General features: G+C 50.8%; 1 protein-coding gene across 1 annotated transcript; it reads left to right on the plus strand.

Moving 5' to 3' along the window:
• The first annotated feature begins 296 nt into the window (after positions 1-296).
• Positions 297-9,302, plus strand: LOC142564549 (uncharacterized). Its single transcript, XM_075675577.1, has 2 exons — positions 297-543; positions 8,903-9,302. The coding sequence occupies exons 1-2, from the start codon at positions 307-309 to the stop codon at positions 9,188-9,190; spliced, it is 525 nt and encodes a 174-aa protein (XP_075531692.1). The 5' UTR covers positions 297-306; the 3' UTR covers positions 9,191-9,302.
• Positions 9,303-16,331: the final 7,029 nt, after the last annotated feature.

Raw genomic sequence — 16,331 nt, forward strand, 5'->3', positions numbered from 1 at the left:
TCGCGTTTGTTACGTTCAAGGATGGAGAGTACCTATTGGTGATGATGACAATGATTATTCCGTGCAGAATGGCACAGACTCACTGTGGGGAATAGGCAACAAGCTTAGTGGCAAAATACTAGGCGAAATACGCATACATATTTCGATTATCCTTATGGATATAAATATGAAAAAACGAAGATGGGAAAATATTGCTAGTGATTTCAATTTTACTTGTGTGGGCAGCCTTCCTCGGCGGTGTGCGTCACAATGGAAACCATCCACATCACCAATGCCGCCACGTCTGAAAAGAAGAAGAGCAGCAAGATGGTTGACGCCCCCGCAGACTTGCGTCGTTCCTCCGTAGCGCCGGGGGATGACGACCCCGCAGACTTTCCTCGTGCCTCCGTAGCGCCGCTGGACGCTGCAACGCCGGTGGCCGCTGTTGCGCCAGCGCACATTCCACCAGCAAACATTCCACCAGCGCACATTCCACCGGCCAAGGTCTACGTGGAAGACGAGGGCGAGGTCGAGGAGCTCTTCCGACCACCGCCTCTAGCACAGGTAAATCAATTCACGGCTGTGGCTCACACAGAGCGAATCAGGGACGTCTGTAATCAAGTGAATTACTCGTACACGAGTCTAATGTTTCGCTTCTGAAAGCTAACAAAAAAGAAATCCGCCACAACACATCTTACGATGAATTCCGACGTTAACGTGATCGGCATTGATGCAACGTATCGACGGGACTCATTGCCGACGCCGAGACGTGTATGCAGCCGGGCTGCTCCGTCGCGCATGCCCCTGCACTCATTGCGCCACCTGTCCTAAAGATGACGCGGGCCATTGGTTCGACTGTGCTGAGAATCGGACCAATTTAGAGGATCATTTTTGTTACTGTAGGGACATTTTTGTCCTGTTACCCAAGTTGGCCTCAAATAGCGTTCATTGAAGAACCGTGCATAGGTGCACAATGCCACACACTCGGTGGCCGAAACTGGTTCCACAAATGGTTTCTAGCCCTGTTCCCTCGGTAAAAATGTTTAAGCCCTTAAGGATGCTTTCTTGTCGCACTGGTAGCACCCTTACCGTTAGGGCATCACAAAAATTTATAGAGGCCGAAAACGTAGCCCTAACTAGACGTCCGGCGACACAAGAAGTCGTTGAAAGCTATGTAATTATAGGGACAGCCTTGGGTGCACAGAAATGTCCGATAAGATAATTTCACAGGGAGAGATACGAAACTCTCCTCTCGGATATTTCTGTGAGTCTAAGGCTGTCAGCATGATTGCATGGCTTTGAACTCCGTGTTTTGTCATCGCACGTCTAGTCAGAGCGCCGTTGTCATCCTCTTTAAATTATTGTAAGGCCCTGACAGTAACGGCGCTACCAGTGCGGCAAGAAAAAAGCTTTAGCTAGGGCCCAGGTCCGACGCGGCCTATTCAAATACATGAAAAACGCAAAAACGCTTTTGTGAGATAACCCCGGACCGATTTTAATGAAACTTGTTGCATTTGAGGGAGGAAGGTAAATTATAGTGACAGTTGGAAACGGAATTTCGATTTAGGGCCCGAGTTTTGTCGAAAGAATTTTCGAACATTCGAAAGTTCGAAAAAAGTTGAAGTGCGAAGGTTACACATTAAGAGCGCCGCATCAAGAATACATATCGCGGTTCTGTAAACGGCATCCATTAGATTTTTTCAAAGCGAACAAATTCAACATGTCTATTTACATCTTACGTGAATTTGTTACGTCGTGTACAAGGGTTCGACAGAAGATCTATGTCCATACTACAAACTATTTTTTTGAGAATCATGTGGGACATATCCGTTTTGTCCGCTCTGGATGTACTAATATACGCAACTCACAGAATTGTGATATGATATTTCATTGCTAAGTCGCGGAGTCGTAAACTTGATGGTTTCGTTTTCTGAAAATTTGCGATCTTTGCCCATTTCTCATTAAACATTGAAGACCTAATTCGAAAATTCTAAGCCAACAGTCGCTAGATTCCAAGATTCTCTTTCAAATGCGGCAGACCTTGTCAAATTTGGTGCAGTGGTTGCCACGAAAAACTAATTTCTCTTTGCCATGTATTTAGATAGGAGCACTCATGCTAAAGCTTCCTCTTAGGGGCGTAAAAATTTTTACAGTGCAGGAGCCCGATGCGCTATACCCATTCGACCATGAACTGCCCGTGACCCTGGTTAGTGAGGAAGACTGTTGCAGGCATAGATAGTCTCTGAAAAGTGCGTAAAATAACAAAAACAAAGCAAATTGCAATGAAATAAAAATACGGAAGAACGCATCTCGCGATAAATGTTGCCTAGGATGCGATGATTGAAGCAATGTAGCGACACAGCGTGCCGCCGCTTCAGAAAGGCGTCACGTACGGCTGTTTCCCCTCTGGCACTTGCCAGTGGTGTAACAGGAAAGTCCACGCGTGCTGTTTTGTCCATATGCATTCAGACAAGACCGTATCAACGTACATGTTGAGCGTTCATTTGCTCCCAGCGCAAATACATTTTAAGGGATTTTTTTCTCATTAAAAGGCCGCACATGCTCGGTATCACGTACCCAGTGACATAATTTTCTCCGACGATTGGGTTTGAACCCCGTTACCGCAGCACAGCAACACGATGGTGCACATTAAATCATGGACCACACAGTGACCCATGATGGCGACAAAACGGTTAAATACATTCGCGGATAGGCAGAAAGTTCAATAAAAGTGCGTGAAGCTACCAAAAAGTACTAACAGCATTGAAAAGACACCCTTCATAGGCCTTCACAGATTGATGCAAACTTGACAACTGATGCATCAAAGAGAGCGACACCCCTTAGAAGTACTGCTGTTGCAGCATCTGGGGCCGCTGCTGCTTGAGCGCGTTCGCGGTTGGCTCTTCAGAGTGATGGCTTTCACGCAGTATGTGTTGCAGCACGACCGCGTCAGCTGTACAAAGAGAACGATACGTGACAAAGAAACATTACGGATATGACAGGTAAACGAATGGAAACAGAAATAATAATCGATGATTATATAAGTCAGTGCGAAGCACTACTCCCAAGCACGTGGCTTCAAGCCCGAGCGAACTCGCGCTGTTACGAACGGCCTGCAAGGGTACCCACGTACAAAATTTTCCCAGCCAGCTGAAGCTGCGGAGGTGGCGAGCTTCCCAGAAGCGACCTTGGAACCCTCCCGCCTTACTGCGGCGACTCGTTTTGTAGGGAGACAGCCCGGACAATCGTAGCGAGCGGTCGCATTCTCCTCACTCCGACGATCACGTCTCAACCCCTATTTCTCACGCGCGCCCGCCTTCGCCGTCGACCGCGCTCCTCAGCGCAGCCCTTCTCAGGGCTCGCATGGCAGCAGGCATGGATTCGTGAGCTGCACTACCTCCCTAAGGGCACCTATATCATGGATGACGCTGAGTACGCTGTTCCTGGCTTCCGCCTCCTACCCGTACACGGCCGATCCCGCACCCTCGACCTGCTTCTCAAGGAAGCGAACCGAATTATCCAGCCACATCTGCCTGGACCGCCACCTCGTCTTCGTCATCTGCGCGTGTCGCCTGCCGCCTTGCGCAGGACGCGCGGCTTGCACCCACGCTCCGAACGTGCGCCGTCAACTTCCACGTCGCCCTCACCTCCTAAGACAGCCGAGGATGACCCCGGCTCTGCGCAGTCGTGCCCGCCCAGGCAAGTGAATGCGACAGCGACCTCGCGCGGCCCGCCCATCGACCTGGAGGCTCCCTTCCGGTCATTCCGCTTCGTGGTGCCGAATGCCACCGCAGCAACGGATCATTCGAACAACACCAAGGCGGAAGCCTTCACCTCCGCCGACGACTGTACGAGCTCCCCGTCGTCCCCTGGCATCCCCAAGAGCGATGGCACCTTCTTGCTATCCGGAAACGTCGACAGTGCCCACACTTCGTTCTCCCGTACCGGCTCGACCGGCTCGCCCGCGACAACTCCAGCGCGACCGGACCGCGCCGCGCTTTCGTCGCCGGCGGCCTGCCCGTCGCCTCCGCTCAACACCACGCAGTTGACCGCCCTCGAACCGGACGAAGGTCCGCGCGCGACGGCGTTGGCGCCTCCCTTCGTAGAGGAAAGGCCCGCCGATGCCACTTCGTGCCACGGCAACCGGCCGAGCACGCCCGCGCCTGCCCCAGGCGTTGAGGGAACAGATGAGCGTGTGGCAAGCAACTCACCCTCCCCACTATCGCCCGCAGCTGGAAACGACGCGCGAGCCTGCCGGTCCACTGCGGCGCAGCCTAGAAACGGACGAAAAAAGGAGAAGCCGCTTCCGACGGTTGCTGGACTGCCCCCAAACTTCCTCCGATGACGGCGCTGCCGATGACAACGATGCCGTTACGGTGCTGCACCGACCCGTCGGGCGAAACTACACCTTCCTGGCCCTCTCGAGGGACGCCATCGCTGCCCAGGTGTCCCGCATACTAGGCGTGAGACGCGTTCACGTCAACTTCCGCCGAAATGTAGTGGCCATGGATGTGGCGCGCGGAACTGTTTTGACGCCTGTCCTTGAAGTGTGTGTCATCGACGATGTAGAAGTGCACTCGAAAGCCCTCAACCACAACTCCTGTGTGGGCATTATCTATGGGGCCAACCCTTCCTTTGATGCCCCCGTCAGTGCCCCCGTCACTGTGCTTTCCTGCTCGCGAAGGGGCGCAACGTCAGCGTTATGTTCGCCGGCAGCGTCGTGCCATAAAACGTACGGCTCTTCAGGCAACTGCGCACCGTTCGTGCTCGACTGCCCCGCCCTCTCCCATGCGACCGCTGCGGCGTGTTCGGCCACGCCGTCGCCACCTGTTCGTGACGCCCGCTGCCTCCGCTGTGGTGAGTAGCACGCAACAAAAGACTACCCTGCAGAGATGTCATGCTGCTACAACTGCGGCGGCCGCCACTTGTCCACTGAGCTGCGTTGTCCCGAGTGGCAGCTCGAGAGAAAGGCGGCCGCGCTGCTGTCGTCCTCAGGGTGACCCCTTTCACGCAAAAAAGCGCTTGAGCTGGCCGCATCGACCAAGCCGCACACAGCCGCTCCTACTCAGGCTACGGGCACCCAACGTAGCCGATCCTACAGCGACGCCCTACAAGGCCACTGCGACGAACCATCTGCAGCTATGGCACCTCACAGCCCCGGAACCGCACCGAGCAGCGATCCAAAGGACGCGCGAATAGCCGCAGTCGCTGGTGCTCTCTGCGCCTTGCTGGATCAATGCCCAAACATCGACGGCAAGGTACGCTAAACGTGTGTCGCCGCTCTCGTCGGGCAAGAAGCTTTGCTTCAACGCGACTAGGCGCGAGTTAGCGCCACATACGCAGAGGCCGTCGCCTATGCAGATCGGTAAGAGCCAAGCCCATTTCGCGTCCGAGGTGTCTCGGTGCTGTTGATCCTGTTGACTCCTTCCTTTCATTCTCCCTCCCTCTTGTGCATCGTGGTTGAGGTGTCCTCTACTGAGAACCAGTGCCTGCGCTGCACTTTACCCCATATTTTTTTCCACAAGAATCTCATTCGGGACGACGATGTGCCACATCAGCACCCCCTCGGCGCCGCTGTGACTAAGCGCAGTTGGCGGACCAAGTATTGTTAGTGGATTCGCCGTGGCCGTCAGGGCTTGTTTGAAGCAGTGGAACTCCTGGGAGAAGATGTTTGGCGACCATCTCACAGAGCTTAGATATCTGGACAGACGTGGCGGCGATTGCCTGCGGTCGGCGGCAATGGCCGGCGACCGCAGGTCGGCGACGATAATGAGGAACATCCTATCCTCTATGCCAGCCGTAAACTAATTGTAAGAGAGGAAGCCTACAGCGCTTCAGAGAAGGAATGTGCTTGTTTAGTTTGGGCAGCCCAGGAATAGTCGTGTTACTTGTACGCAGCGAGGTTCATTTTCGAGACCGACCACTGTCCTCTGACGTGGCTCAATCAAATGCCACACAAGAATGGCTGCTTGCTGCGATGGAGCCTCACTCTCCAAGAGTACAACTTCTCCGTTAGATATAAGAAGGGAAAGTTGCATAGCAATGCGGATGGTTTTAGCAGGCTAACTTGAATTCTGGGTTTAGGGATCCCGCCTAAATTTTAGGGTTGTTATTAATATTAAGCCAAGAAGATCCCTCTCATTTAGCAGGATTCCCTCCATGATTTCCCAAACTGTCAGCACGAAATTCGTTACAAACTGGCATAGCGAAATGCAGCATTTTTTGTTTCTCCACTCATGTTTTCTTTGAAGCTTAGCGGGTCTAAAGTGAGATCCGAGATACGTCATGCGGCGCAGAGCCGTGTTGTGGGGTTCGCTTTGCAGTTGCCTGTCCTTGTTGGATGTTTTGGGGCGGTGTCATCCTTTCACAGCTGGTCGCTGCAAGCCAAGGCACCCCCCCCCCCCTTTGCCACCAGCCATTCTTTTCCTGCGCAGCGGTTATCAGCACTGGCCAGTAGATATTTTCCGGGCCATGGAGGAGCTCTTACGAACGGCCTGCAAGGGTACCGACATACAAAATTTTCCTAGCCAGCTGCAGCTGCGGAGGTGGCGATCTTCCCAGAAGCGACCTTGGAACCCTTCCCAACCTGCTGCGGCGACTCGTTTTGTAGGGACGACGATGGGCTGCATCGACACCCCCTCGGCGCCGCTATGACTAAACGCGGTCGGCGGACCAAGTATTGTTTGTGGACTCGACGTGGCCGTCAGGACATGTTTGAAGCTCTTGGAGCTCTTGGGAGAAGATGTCTTGCGGCCGTCTCATGGGGCTTAGAAGTCATGGACAGACGCGGCGGCCATTGTCTGTGGAGTCAACACTGGGATGAAGAGGCGCCTGCTCGGGGCAAGTGCCGTGTCTGCGAAAACCCTCTCACCTTGGTGTGGACAGTGAAACCTGTGCGGAACTGAGTGTGTAAGCCCTCCCCCTCAAAGGCGGGTCGGCTACGATGACTTTGAACGCTCCGAATCGGTAGCAGGTTGAACGTCCGTTTTCCCTCACCTAGGGATCTAGGGAGGACAGAGTGTATTTAAGGAGCCGTTGGCGGCTCCTCAGGGTGCATTCCTCTTTCAGTCATGTTAGACTGATGAAAGGTAACGTTCTCATGTAAATATTGTAAATAAATCCCCTATTCCTTATTCCCGATCAAGTCTCTCGCTTCAACAACCTCCTCAGCATGGATAAGTTGGATGATGGCATGGGCCAGCTGCCATCTATTTCATGCCCGACCCCAGCCATTACAGCGCGCTCTCGGGGAAACGCTCGCTCGAGGACCGCGACATCTAGATCCCTCGGGCCACCACACCCTGACGAAGTGCGATCGGAAACCGGGGCGGTCGCAGACGCTACGTGCTGCACGAAATTGGTCTTTAACATAGTTCTTTTGAAAGTACGCGTATGTGTCCCAGAAGTGGCGGCCCTCCGATCGGCGCCGCTAGGTCTCGGCGGACATTTCAGTGGCCGTTCTGTTTGCGTGCCGCTGTTCTTCGGCCCGGCGTTGCGTTTCTTCTTGCTCGCACTCGGCCGCCGCGAGTATATCGTCGGCCAGTCGCTTCGCCTCTGGCCTTGGCACTTCGGTACGTTCCGCAAACCTCTGCAGTCTGTGCAGAACGTTTGCTCTATTACGCTCCTCTTCCGCCTACTAATTTCGAGGGCCGGCATTTGTATATACAAGTAGAGGCATACGTGCAATCTAACTCGGGTAGCGTTACCGAGCCATGTCTATTTGTATGCGTACAGCCGTACCGCTGAGTGGAGCAAGGATAGGAGGCACCAAACGAATAGCGGACATGGAGTTGCTGTATATGGCTCCCGCAGGAATCTGGAAGCCAAACACAGTAACTCTAAGCGGCCAGTGAGCATGAGGGTGTATGGTGGTGCCCGCCATTCACCGAGAAACTCTGTGACATTGGGTTGTATCGAGTTTCAACTTGGCCCTGATTATGCAAAGATATGCTTTACATATTATTTTCGTTATTAAGGGTTCGTGCAAGCCTCCCCAGGTGTTTGAGATGGTTGGCACGTACGTCACACTGCATAGAACGATATCTACGTCCAATGTGTGTTCATTACATTATAGGAAACGAAACATATTGTGGCTCAGCGATTAGAGGATAGAGCTATGGGACTGTTGAGTTGGTACGCCGAGGTTCGATCCCACCACTGGACTCAAGTAGGTTTATTCATTTAAGATGCCTGAATTGAGGCGACGTTGGAAATATACATTCGGCAATGTGCCCGGAATAAAGCAAGCAGCGCTTTATAATAACACGCGATATAATATTGTTATAAATGCACATTATTGCGATACACAGTTAAAACTCGGTCTAACGAAACGCTATTTTACAAATTTCCCGATCTAACGAAGAAATTGACATTCCCTGCAGGTATACATATGGTTCAATGTTATGCATTAACCTGAATTAACGACGCAAGCTTGGCCGAACTCAATAGAAAGATTTTTTTCCTGAAATAAATGAGTAAAGAAAGCAGTGATTTCTTTCTACTTATGAGACAGACCGTTTCTTCGAGCGTGCGCCCTAAAGCTATCGCGTTCGAACGTCTAGGCCGCATGGTCACATCCCTAGCTTTATTTTGACGAGGCTACACGCCACTTCCATGCATGGAACAGAACACCGCCTCGGTAGGGGCGGTGGTCGCTTTCGTTATTTCATGGTTTATGCGACAGATGGCCGGATTAGCGGCAAATATAATGCCGGGGTAGCATTTGCGTGTTGCTACGTTACAATATTAGATTTAGAAGGACCGAAACATTCCGTTCTGGATTTTACAAACGTCCCGATTTCACGAAATAATTCGAGCGTTGTCATCACTTCGTTAAATCGAGCTTCAAATGTAAAATAATAGGAATAATCATGTAACTATAATAAATACAAAACCGCAACCTTTCTGCCGCTTGTTTTTGCAGCATCGCCAGGGCGTCAACCCACTGGTGATACTGACCATCGCATTGCTGTCCGTCGTTGGCACGCTAGTGCTGATTATATACACGCTCAACCAAAACTTCGAAGCGACCGAGTCACCGTCGAGAGCGACTCAGCTGACCCCGAAACAGACAGCTGTGCATGTGGACCACAACGTCACAATTTCGCAAGGGCAGCTGCACAGCGATTACGGTGTTGCGGAGATCGACACACCGGATGCCGGTGACCAGAACAGTGGGGGCTCTGCTAGCACCGACGACTACAGCAGCTGAAACCAATTGAATCCAACGTGGGTTCCACATGCCCTCACGTACTTGATGACGCCCATTTGTGTTACCGAGGCTGGCTCGTGTAACCGAGCTATTCGCGCGCGACCGCACTGTAGAGCGGCAGTACGTGCGTACCAATAATCGTTGTTCTTTCTTCATTCCTTGCTTGCAGGTTTTTTCGGCATTTCTTTGAATACTGCGAATAGGCCCCCATGCCATTAAGACTTAACACACTCTTATAAAAAGTTATGCGTGACTCTGCAATCGCAAGCACCAGAGACTAGTGGAGCTGGCGGAAGACCAGTAAAGTATTGCCAAACCGCAAACAAGACACAAGAGCGCAGGCAACGCGTCCCTTCGGCATCCGCCAAGGCCGTCTACTACGGCGTCCGCGATTCGCGTAGGCAGTGCCGTAGTGGACACCGCGGTTATCTCCTCTCCGCGGAGCGGCGGGCGAGTACGTCGAGGCACCCTAGCAGCCGCCGGAGAAGAACGCCCCTCCTCCCTCGCACGACCCCCGCTGCCCCGCGCGCCACAGGAGAGGGCACGCGTCCCGGCGCGTACTTATATAGGCGGCGCGTCGAAAAGAGTGCGTTGCACGCCACCCTGGCGACGAAACGCGGCATATTCCAGCCTCCCGACCAGGCGACACACACGTGAGCGGCCGTATTATAGTTCGTATGTTTCCGTTTTCGCGCCGCTTCAAGTCAACAGTTTTCGTAAAGAAGCTAGCGCCATCAAGTGAAGAAATGACGAAAGGAGCTTTTTAAGCGTTATATATTTTTCACAGTATTTCGCGGCGAGCACGTGTGCTTCTTTAACGGTTGCGCCGTATGCAGTTGCTATGCTTGAGTGGCAGCCTGCCTCGCAAATCTAGCAGCTATGGCTCCGGTCCGGCTGCGCTATGGTTTCGGAAGTATTAGTTGGCCTGAAGACATTCCATATTTCTCTGGCTAGACATAAAAATTATGTTACTTCGCCACAGCAGTCAATGGAGAAGAAAGCTTTATCGCATCAGCTGACTCGTTCAAGAAAAAGTTTGAGTGCTCCGCTGCTGGATCCGTAACAACACTGGCTACATTTAGCACTAATTACATAAATTTACCGGATGCATCTCAGTGCCGAGTCCTCATCCGCATGCGCATTTTTAAAAACACATAGGCGGCTTAGTCGCGCGTGCGCCGGCAGTACGAGCGCACAGCTCGTATTACACCGCAGCTTCCCTTCCAAATAATTCTTGGCAATGAATGGATAATATTTACCTTTAGTATCGTTCGCTTGGTGCGGTGGCGTTGGAAGGGGCTTGGCGGTGGTATTGCGAAGGACAAATGGTTGGTACATATGGTGGATAGTGCATGCTATTGCTCATTTTGTTTTCGACGAAATGCCGACTGCAGATTCTGCTGTTTGGTACTGTCTGCCACGGCTCACCGTCTTCACTATCGAATAAACCAAGCACAGGCGCGAAATTAGATTCAGAAACCAAACCGACACCGCTTGACAGGGCGACAAGACGGGAACTTACACCGCTCGCCTGACTGCTTGGATCCAACGCCGCCTCTATTCTTGTTGGTAGGGTTTAGATGGAAAGACGCAGAAGGGTACATCCTCTCTCATCCCGACGTAGTTGCGGCACTTGTATGCGCAACAGTACCGTCGGCGTCCTTTTGTTTTCCTTCGACTTTCAGGGCACGCAACGCCACTACCAGTAGCAATTTTTGTCCGCGGGAGCGGCTGCATTGTGCACGTTCTGACCACCAGGGCGGCGCTGCAGGCGTCGTGAAAACTCCAGCGTTGGTTGCCCATTGCTATACGTATAGCGGGGCGTGGCACTTGCGGAGATGCCGGACGTTTGCACGCATGCACGAGTAAGAGCGGGCGCGAGAGAGGAAATGTGGCGACTTTTGTTCCTTGAATATGACTCTGCCTAGGCACTACGGAGGAGTTTCTTAGCGCGTGTTGTATGAGTATGTCCCTAGGCGTGCCGGCAGATGTCGCGGGGCGCGGTAGTGCCGAACGTAGCATCGCAAGTTGGCGGCTGCACGTAATTATATTTATTCATTCGTATTTTCTAGTAATTGAAACAACGTGTAATTATTTCGCATTATTAGCGGAGTCTACAGGACACCAAAGCGGCAACGGGGACACGAAAGCTAGAACCCGGACTGGTCCGTCGGTTGGGGCTCGCGGAGGCCTGTGCGCGCCAGGGCTGTATAAGATCGGCTGTCTATTATCGCGGATAGTCAGTTTTTTATGCGAACACCTCCTGGCACGCTTCGGTTACCGCGGCCTCAACCTACGGGCCGCCCTGCTTCCAGCTCTGATCCCCCCGCTATCCCTTGGGCACCCTGGAGATCCTGCGCCACCTACTTTATTAAAACCTCAGGTGCTCTCATGAGGCCTCCGTTTGCCGGTTATGTGTGCCCTGCTGGAGCAGTGGTTTTAAAAAAATGCAACTAACGTCGTGACGAAAAAAGCTACCCGCGACTTATACAACACCCGTCAGAACCTTGCCCTTCAGACACAGCGACCACCAAGAGCGGCGTCCGTGCCCATTGCCTCACCGCGCGGGCAGCCAGCGACGGAGCGAACTCGACCGCACTCAGCAACGCCAGCATGTCTAGGGGACAAACACATACAACACGCGCTAAGAAACCTTCTCCGTAGTGCCTAGCCAGAGTGACATATTGAAGGAGCAAAGGCTCCCACATTTTTCTTTCTCGCACCCGCTCTTACTCACGCGTTCGCAGAAACGTCGAGCGCTGCGAGAAACGCCACGCCCCGCTGTACTTACTAGCAATCGTAGAAATGCCATCCGGGCCGCTTGCCCCTCGCTCGTGTGTGGCCGGCTCCTTCTCTCCCGCTAGGCTGCACTCACCCTCGCCGCGTCGCTATGCTGCGCGATGCTATGTTTATACGCTGCTTTCACTCTCGCTCAGCTCTCTCTCCCTCAACTCGGGAAGCTCCGGACGTAGAGAGAAACCCAGCGAGGCTCTAGCAGCTCTGCTGTGAAAGGGTTGCGCCAGTTAATATACTCGCGGGCACTTTTCAGTGGCAATGAAAGGAAAGCTACGGCTGCAAAGTGGAGTACCCGAAGTCGTATACCCTGCCACTCTGCCCATGCGAACTAGGAAGAACATGGCTGGCGTCACTGGATGCGAGGGATCCCGAAAGTTAACCCAGAAATGTAGCCTTATATAAACAGAAGTTAAGCGTTTCCTTGTTTTGTAAGCGCTTAAAGCTATGAGAATACAGCGGTGGCGTAGAGATAGAGCATCCGCCTTGCGCGCAAGAGGACTGTGGTCAAATCCCAGTGCCGCGCAATTTTCCACCTGATTAAAAAAAATCCGCGTGTAGAAAGAATTGCATAAACAGGCCTGGAGTGCGGCCTGACCCCGGTGACCAGAACCGGTAACGCACTCCCTCGACAGAGCAGTATTGGCCACCCTGGTACAGTACTTGGCCACAACCTCCTATATGAATACAACAGTCAAACCCCGGCCCTCAGCCCCCAGCAGCTGCGCGAAGCAAAAGATCACGGCGGTGGTCAGACCTGCGACGCAACAGAGGGTGCTAAGAATCCCTGGTTCCGGACAGGCCGCCATTGGAATCTGAACCTGGCAACGTTTCACGCTAGGATGTTAGCTAGTGAGGCGAGTCTAGCAGTGCTATTGGATGAATTAGCGGGCATTAAATGGGATATAATAGGGCTCAGTGAAGTTAGGAGGGCAAGTGAAGCATATACAGTGCTAAAACGTGGGCACGTTCTGTGCTACCGGGGCTTAGCGGAGAGACGACAACTAGGAGTTGGATTAATGATTAATAAGGATATCGCTGGTAACATACAGGAATTCTATAGCATTAACGAGAGCGTGGCAGGTCTTGTTGTGAAACTTCATAACAGGTACAAATTGAAGCTCGTACAGGTCTACGCTCTTACATCCAGTCATGATAACCAGGAAGTCGAAAGCTTCTATGAAGACGTGGAGTCAGCGATGGGTAAAGTCAAAACAAAATACACTATACTGATGGGCGACTTCAATGCCAGGGTAGGCAAAAAGTAGGCTGGAGACAAGTCAGTGGTGGAATATGGCATATGCTCTAGGAATAGCAGGGAGAGTTATTAGTAGAGTTCGCAGAACACAATAATATGCGGATAATGAATACCTTCTTACGCAAGCAGGATAGCCGAAAGTGGACGTGGAGGAGCCCGAATGGCTAGACTAGAAATGAAATAGTCCTTATACTCTGCGCTAACCCTGGCATCATACAAGATGTGGATGTGATCGGCAAGGTGCGCTGCAGTGACAATAGGATGGTGAGAACTCGAATTAGCCTAAACTTGAGGAGGGAACGGAAGAAACTGGTACATAAGAAGCCGAACAATGAGTTAGCGGTAAGAGAGAAAATAGAGGAATTCCGGATGAAGCTACCGAACAGGTATTCGGCTTTAACTTAGGAAGAGGACTCAAGTGTTGAAGATATGACCGACAATCTTATGGGCATCATGAAGGAGTGTGCAATAGAAGCCGGTGGTAACTCCGTTAGGCAGGATGCCAGTAAGCTATCGCAGGAGACGAAAGATATGATCAAGAAGCGCCAATGTATGAAAGCCTCTAACCATACAGCTAGAATAGAACTGGCAGAACTTTCCAATTTAATCAACAAACGTAAAAAAGCTGACATAAGGAAGTATAATATAGATAGAATGAAACATGCTCGAAGCCTAAAAGCAGTCAAGAAACTAGGGACAGGCAAGAATCAGATGTATGCATTCAGAGACAAAGCCGGCAATATCATTACTAATATGGATGAGATAGTTCAAGTGGCTGAGGAGTTCTATAGAGATTTATACAGTTGCAGTGGCACCCACGACGATAATGGAAGAGAGAATAGTCTAGAGGAATTTGAAATCCCACAAGTAACGCCGGAAGAAGGAAGGAAAGCCTTGGGAGCTATACAACGGGCGAAGGCAGCTGGGGAGGATCAGGTAACAGCAGCTTTCTTGAAGGATGGTGGGCAGATTGTTCTAGAAAATCTGGCCACGCTGTATACGCAATGCGTCATGACTTCGAGCGTAGGAATCTTGGAAGAACGTTAACAATCCTAATTCATAAGAAAGGGGACGCCAAAGACTTGAAAAATTATAGACCGTTTAGCTTACTGTGTACAAAGACTGGCTACAAAGCCAGTCTTTGGCTACAAAGTATTTACTACGGTAATCGCAAATAGAACCAGGAACGCCTTAGACTTCTGTTAACCAAAGGACCAGGCAGGATTCCGTAAAGGCTACTCAACAATACACCATATTCACACTATCGATAAGGTGATAAAGAAATGTGCGGAATATAACCAACCCTTATATACAGCGTTTATTGATTACGAGAAAGCGTTTGATTCAGTCGAAACCTCAGCAGTCATGGAGACATTACAGAGTCAGCGTGTAGACGAGCCGTATGTAAAAAACTGAAAGATGTCATTAGTGGCTCCACAGCCACCGTAGTCCTCCATAAAGAAAGCAAGAAAGCCCGAATAAAGAAAGGCGCCAGGCAGGGAGATACGATCTCTCCAATGCTATTCACAGCGTGTTTAGAGGAGGTATTCAGAGACCTGGATTGGGAAGAATTGGGGGTAAGAGTTAATGGAGAATGCTTTAGTAACTGGCGATTCGCTGATAATATTGCCTTGCTTAGTAACTCAGAGGACCAATTGCAATGCATGTTCACTGACCTGGAGAGGCAAAGCAGAAGGATGGGTCTAAAATTAATCTGCAGAGAACTAAAGTAATGTTTAACAGTCTGGGAAGAGAACAGCAGTTTACGATAGGTAGCGAGGCACTGGAAGTGGTAAGGGAATACATCTACTTAGGACAGGTAGTGACCGCGGATCCGGATCATGAGACTGAAATAATCAGAAGAATACGAATGGGCTGGGCTGCGTTTGAGAGGCATTCTCAGATCATGAACAGCAGGTTGCCATTATCCCTCAAGAGAACAGTGCATAACAGCTGTGTTTTACCAGTACTCACGTAAGGGGGAGAAACCTGGAGGCGGAAGAAAAGGTTTCTACTTAAATTAAAGACGACACAACGAGCTATGGAAAGAAGAATGATGGGTGTAACGTTAAGGGATAAGAAAAGATTAGGTGAGGGAACAAACGCGGGTGAATGACATTTTAGTTGAAATCAAGAAAAAGAAATGGGGCATGGGCAGGACACGTAATGAGGAGGGAAGATAACCGATGGTCATTAATGGTTACGGACTGGATTCCAAGGGAAGGGAAGGGTAGCAGGGGGCGGCAGAAAGTTAGATGGGTGGATGAGATTAAGAAGTTTGCCGGGAGAACATGTCCTTAATTAGTATATGAACGGGGTAGTTGGAGAAGTATGGGAGATGCCTTTGCCCTGCAGTGGGCGTAGCCAGGCTGATGATGGTGAAACCTTTCAACGAATCGCTCATGCACGCACGGAGACACGACCTGCTTCGGCAGCTTGCTGGAATGGTAAGTGAATTTTAGTTTTTATCCTCCAGCAAATGCAGAGTTATCTTGAGCATTCAAGGAAACGGAACCCCACGACTGACCAACAGAGAAAACCATCCCCTCTAGGTGACAAAACGCACAAAATTAGCGTGGTAAAGAAAATGGGGATCGATAGCCTCTATTGAAGCATATTTGTCAAACGAACCTGTTGAGAAGCTGCTAATGAAACTGCACGCAAATAAATGCGCTACTGTTTTCTTTATTTAGTTACTTTGTTACTTTGTTTGGTAATTTGTTAGTTTGTCTTCCACTTTTGCGAGTTTCAGGGCTTAAAATGTTGTATTTTCTGGTGTTTCTTTTGATGTTGCTGAATGTTTTCCATTGTGACCACCTGTATTTTAGCCCCCCTACGATAATACCGTGTAGGCGATGTAGGTCTACCAAATAAATAAATAAATACGTGCGATGCTAACACTTAGCTTTAGTTGTCATGTGACGCCTAAACTCGCGAAAAGATAAGGAACTGCACATGTCAATAGGCTTCGACTGGGGCTATTTGGCCATTCCTTTGTCTCTTGTTGTCGTAGAAAGTTTGACAGACGTAGCAGTCTTCAAAAAATTGATTATAACTTCAAAAAAATTACCGACGATTACGTTACTTCCT

Source organism: Dermacentor variabilis, chromosome 11 (assembly GCF_050947875.1).
Source record: "Dermacentor variabilis isolate Ectoservices chromosome 11, ASM5094787v1, whole genome shotgun sequence".
NCBI lineage: Eukaryota > Metazoa > Arthropoda > Arachnida > Ixodida > Ixodidae > Dermacentor > Dermacentor variabilis.

What these genes read in the sequence shown, in the direction of transcription:
- LOC142564549 (XM_075675577.1), top strand. Translation starts at nt 307, where the DNA reads ATGGTTGACGCCCCCGCAGACTTGCGTCGTTCCTCCGTAGCGCCGGGG. An exon ending in GACCACCGCCTCTAGCACAG is followed by an intron (nt 544 to 8,902) that starts GTAAATCAATTC and finishes TTGTTTTTGCAG; the next exon opens with CATCGCCAGGGCGTCAACCC.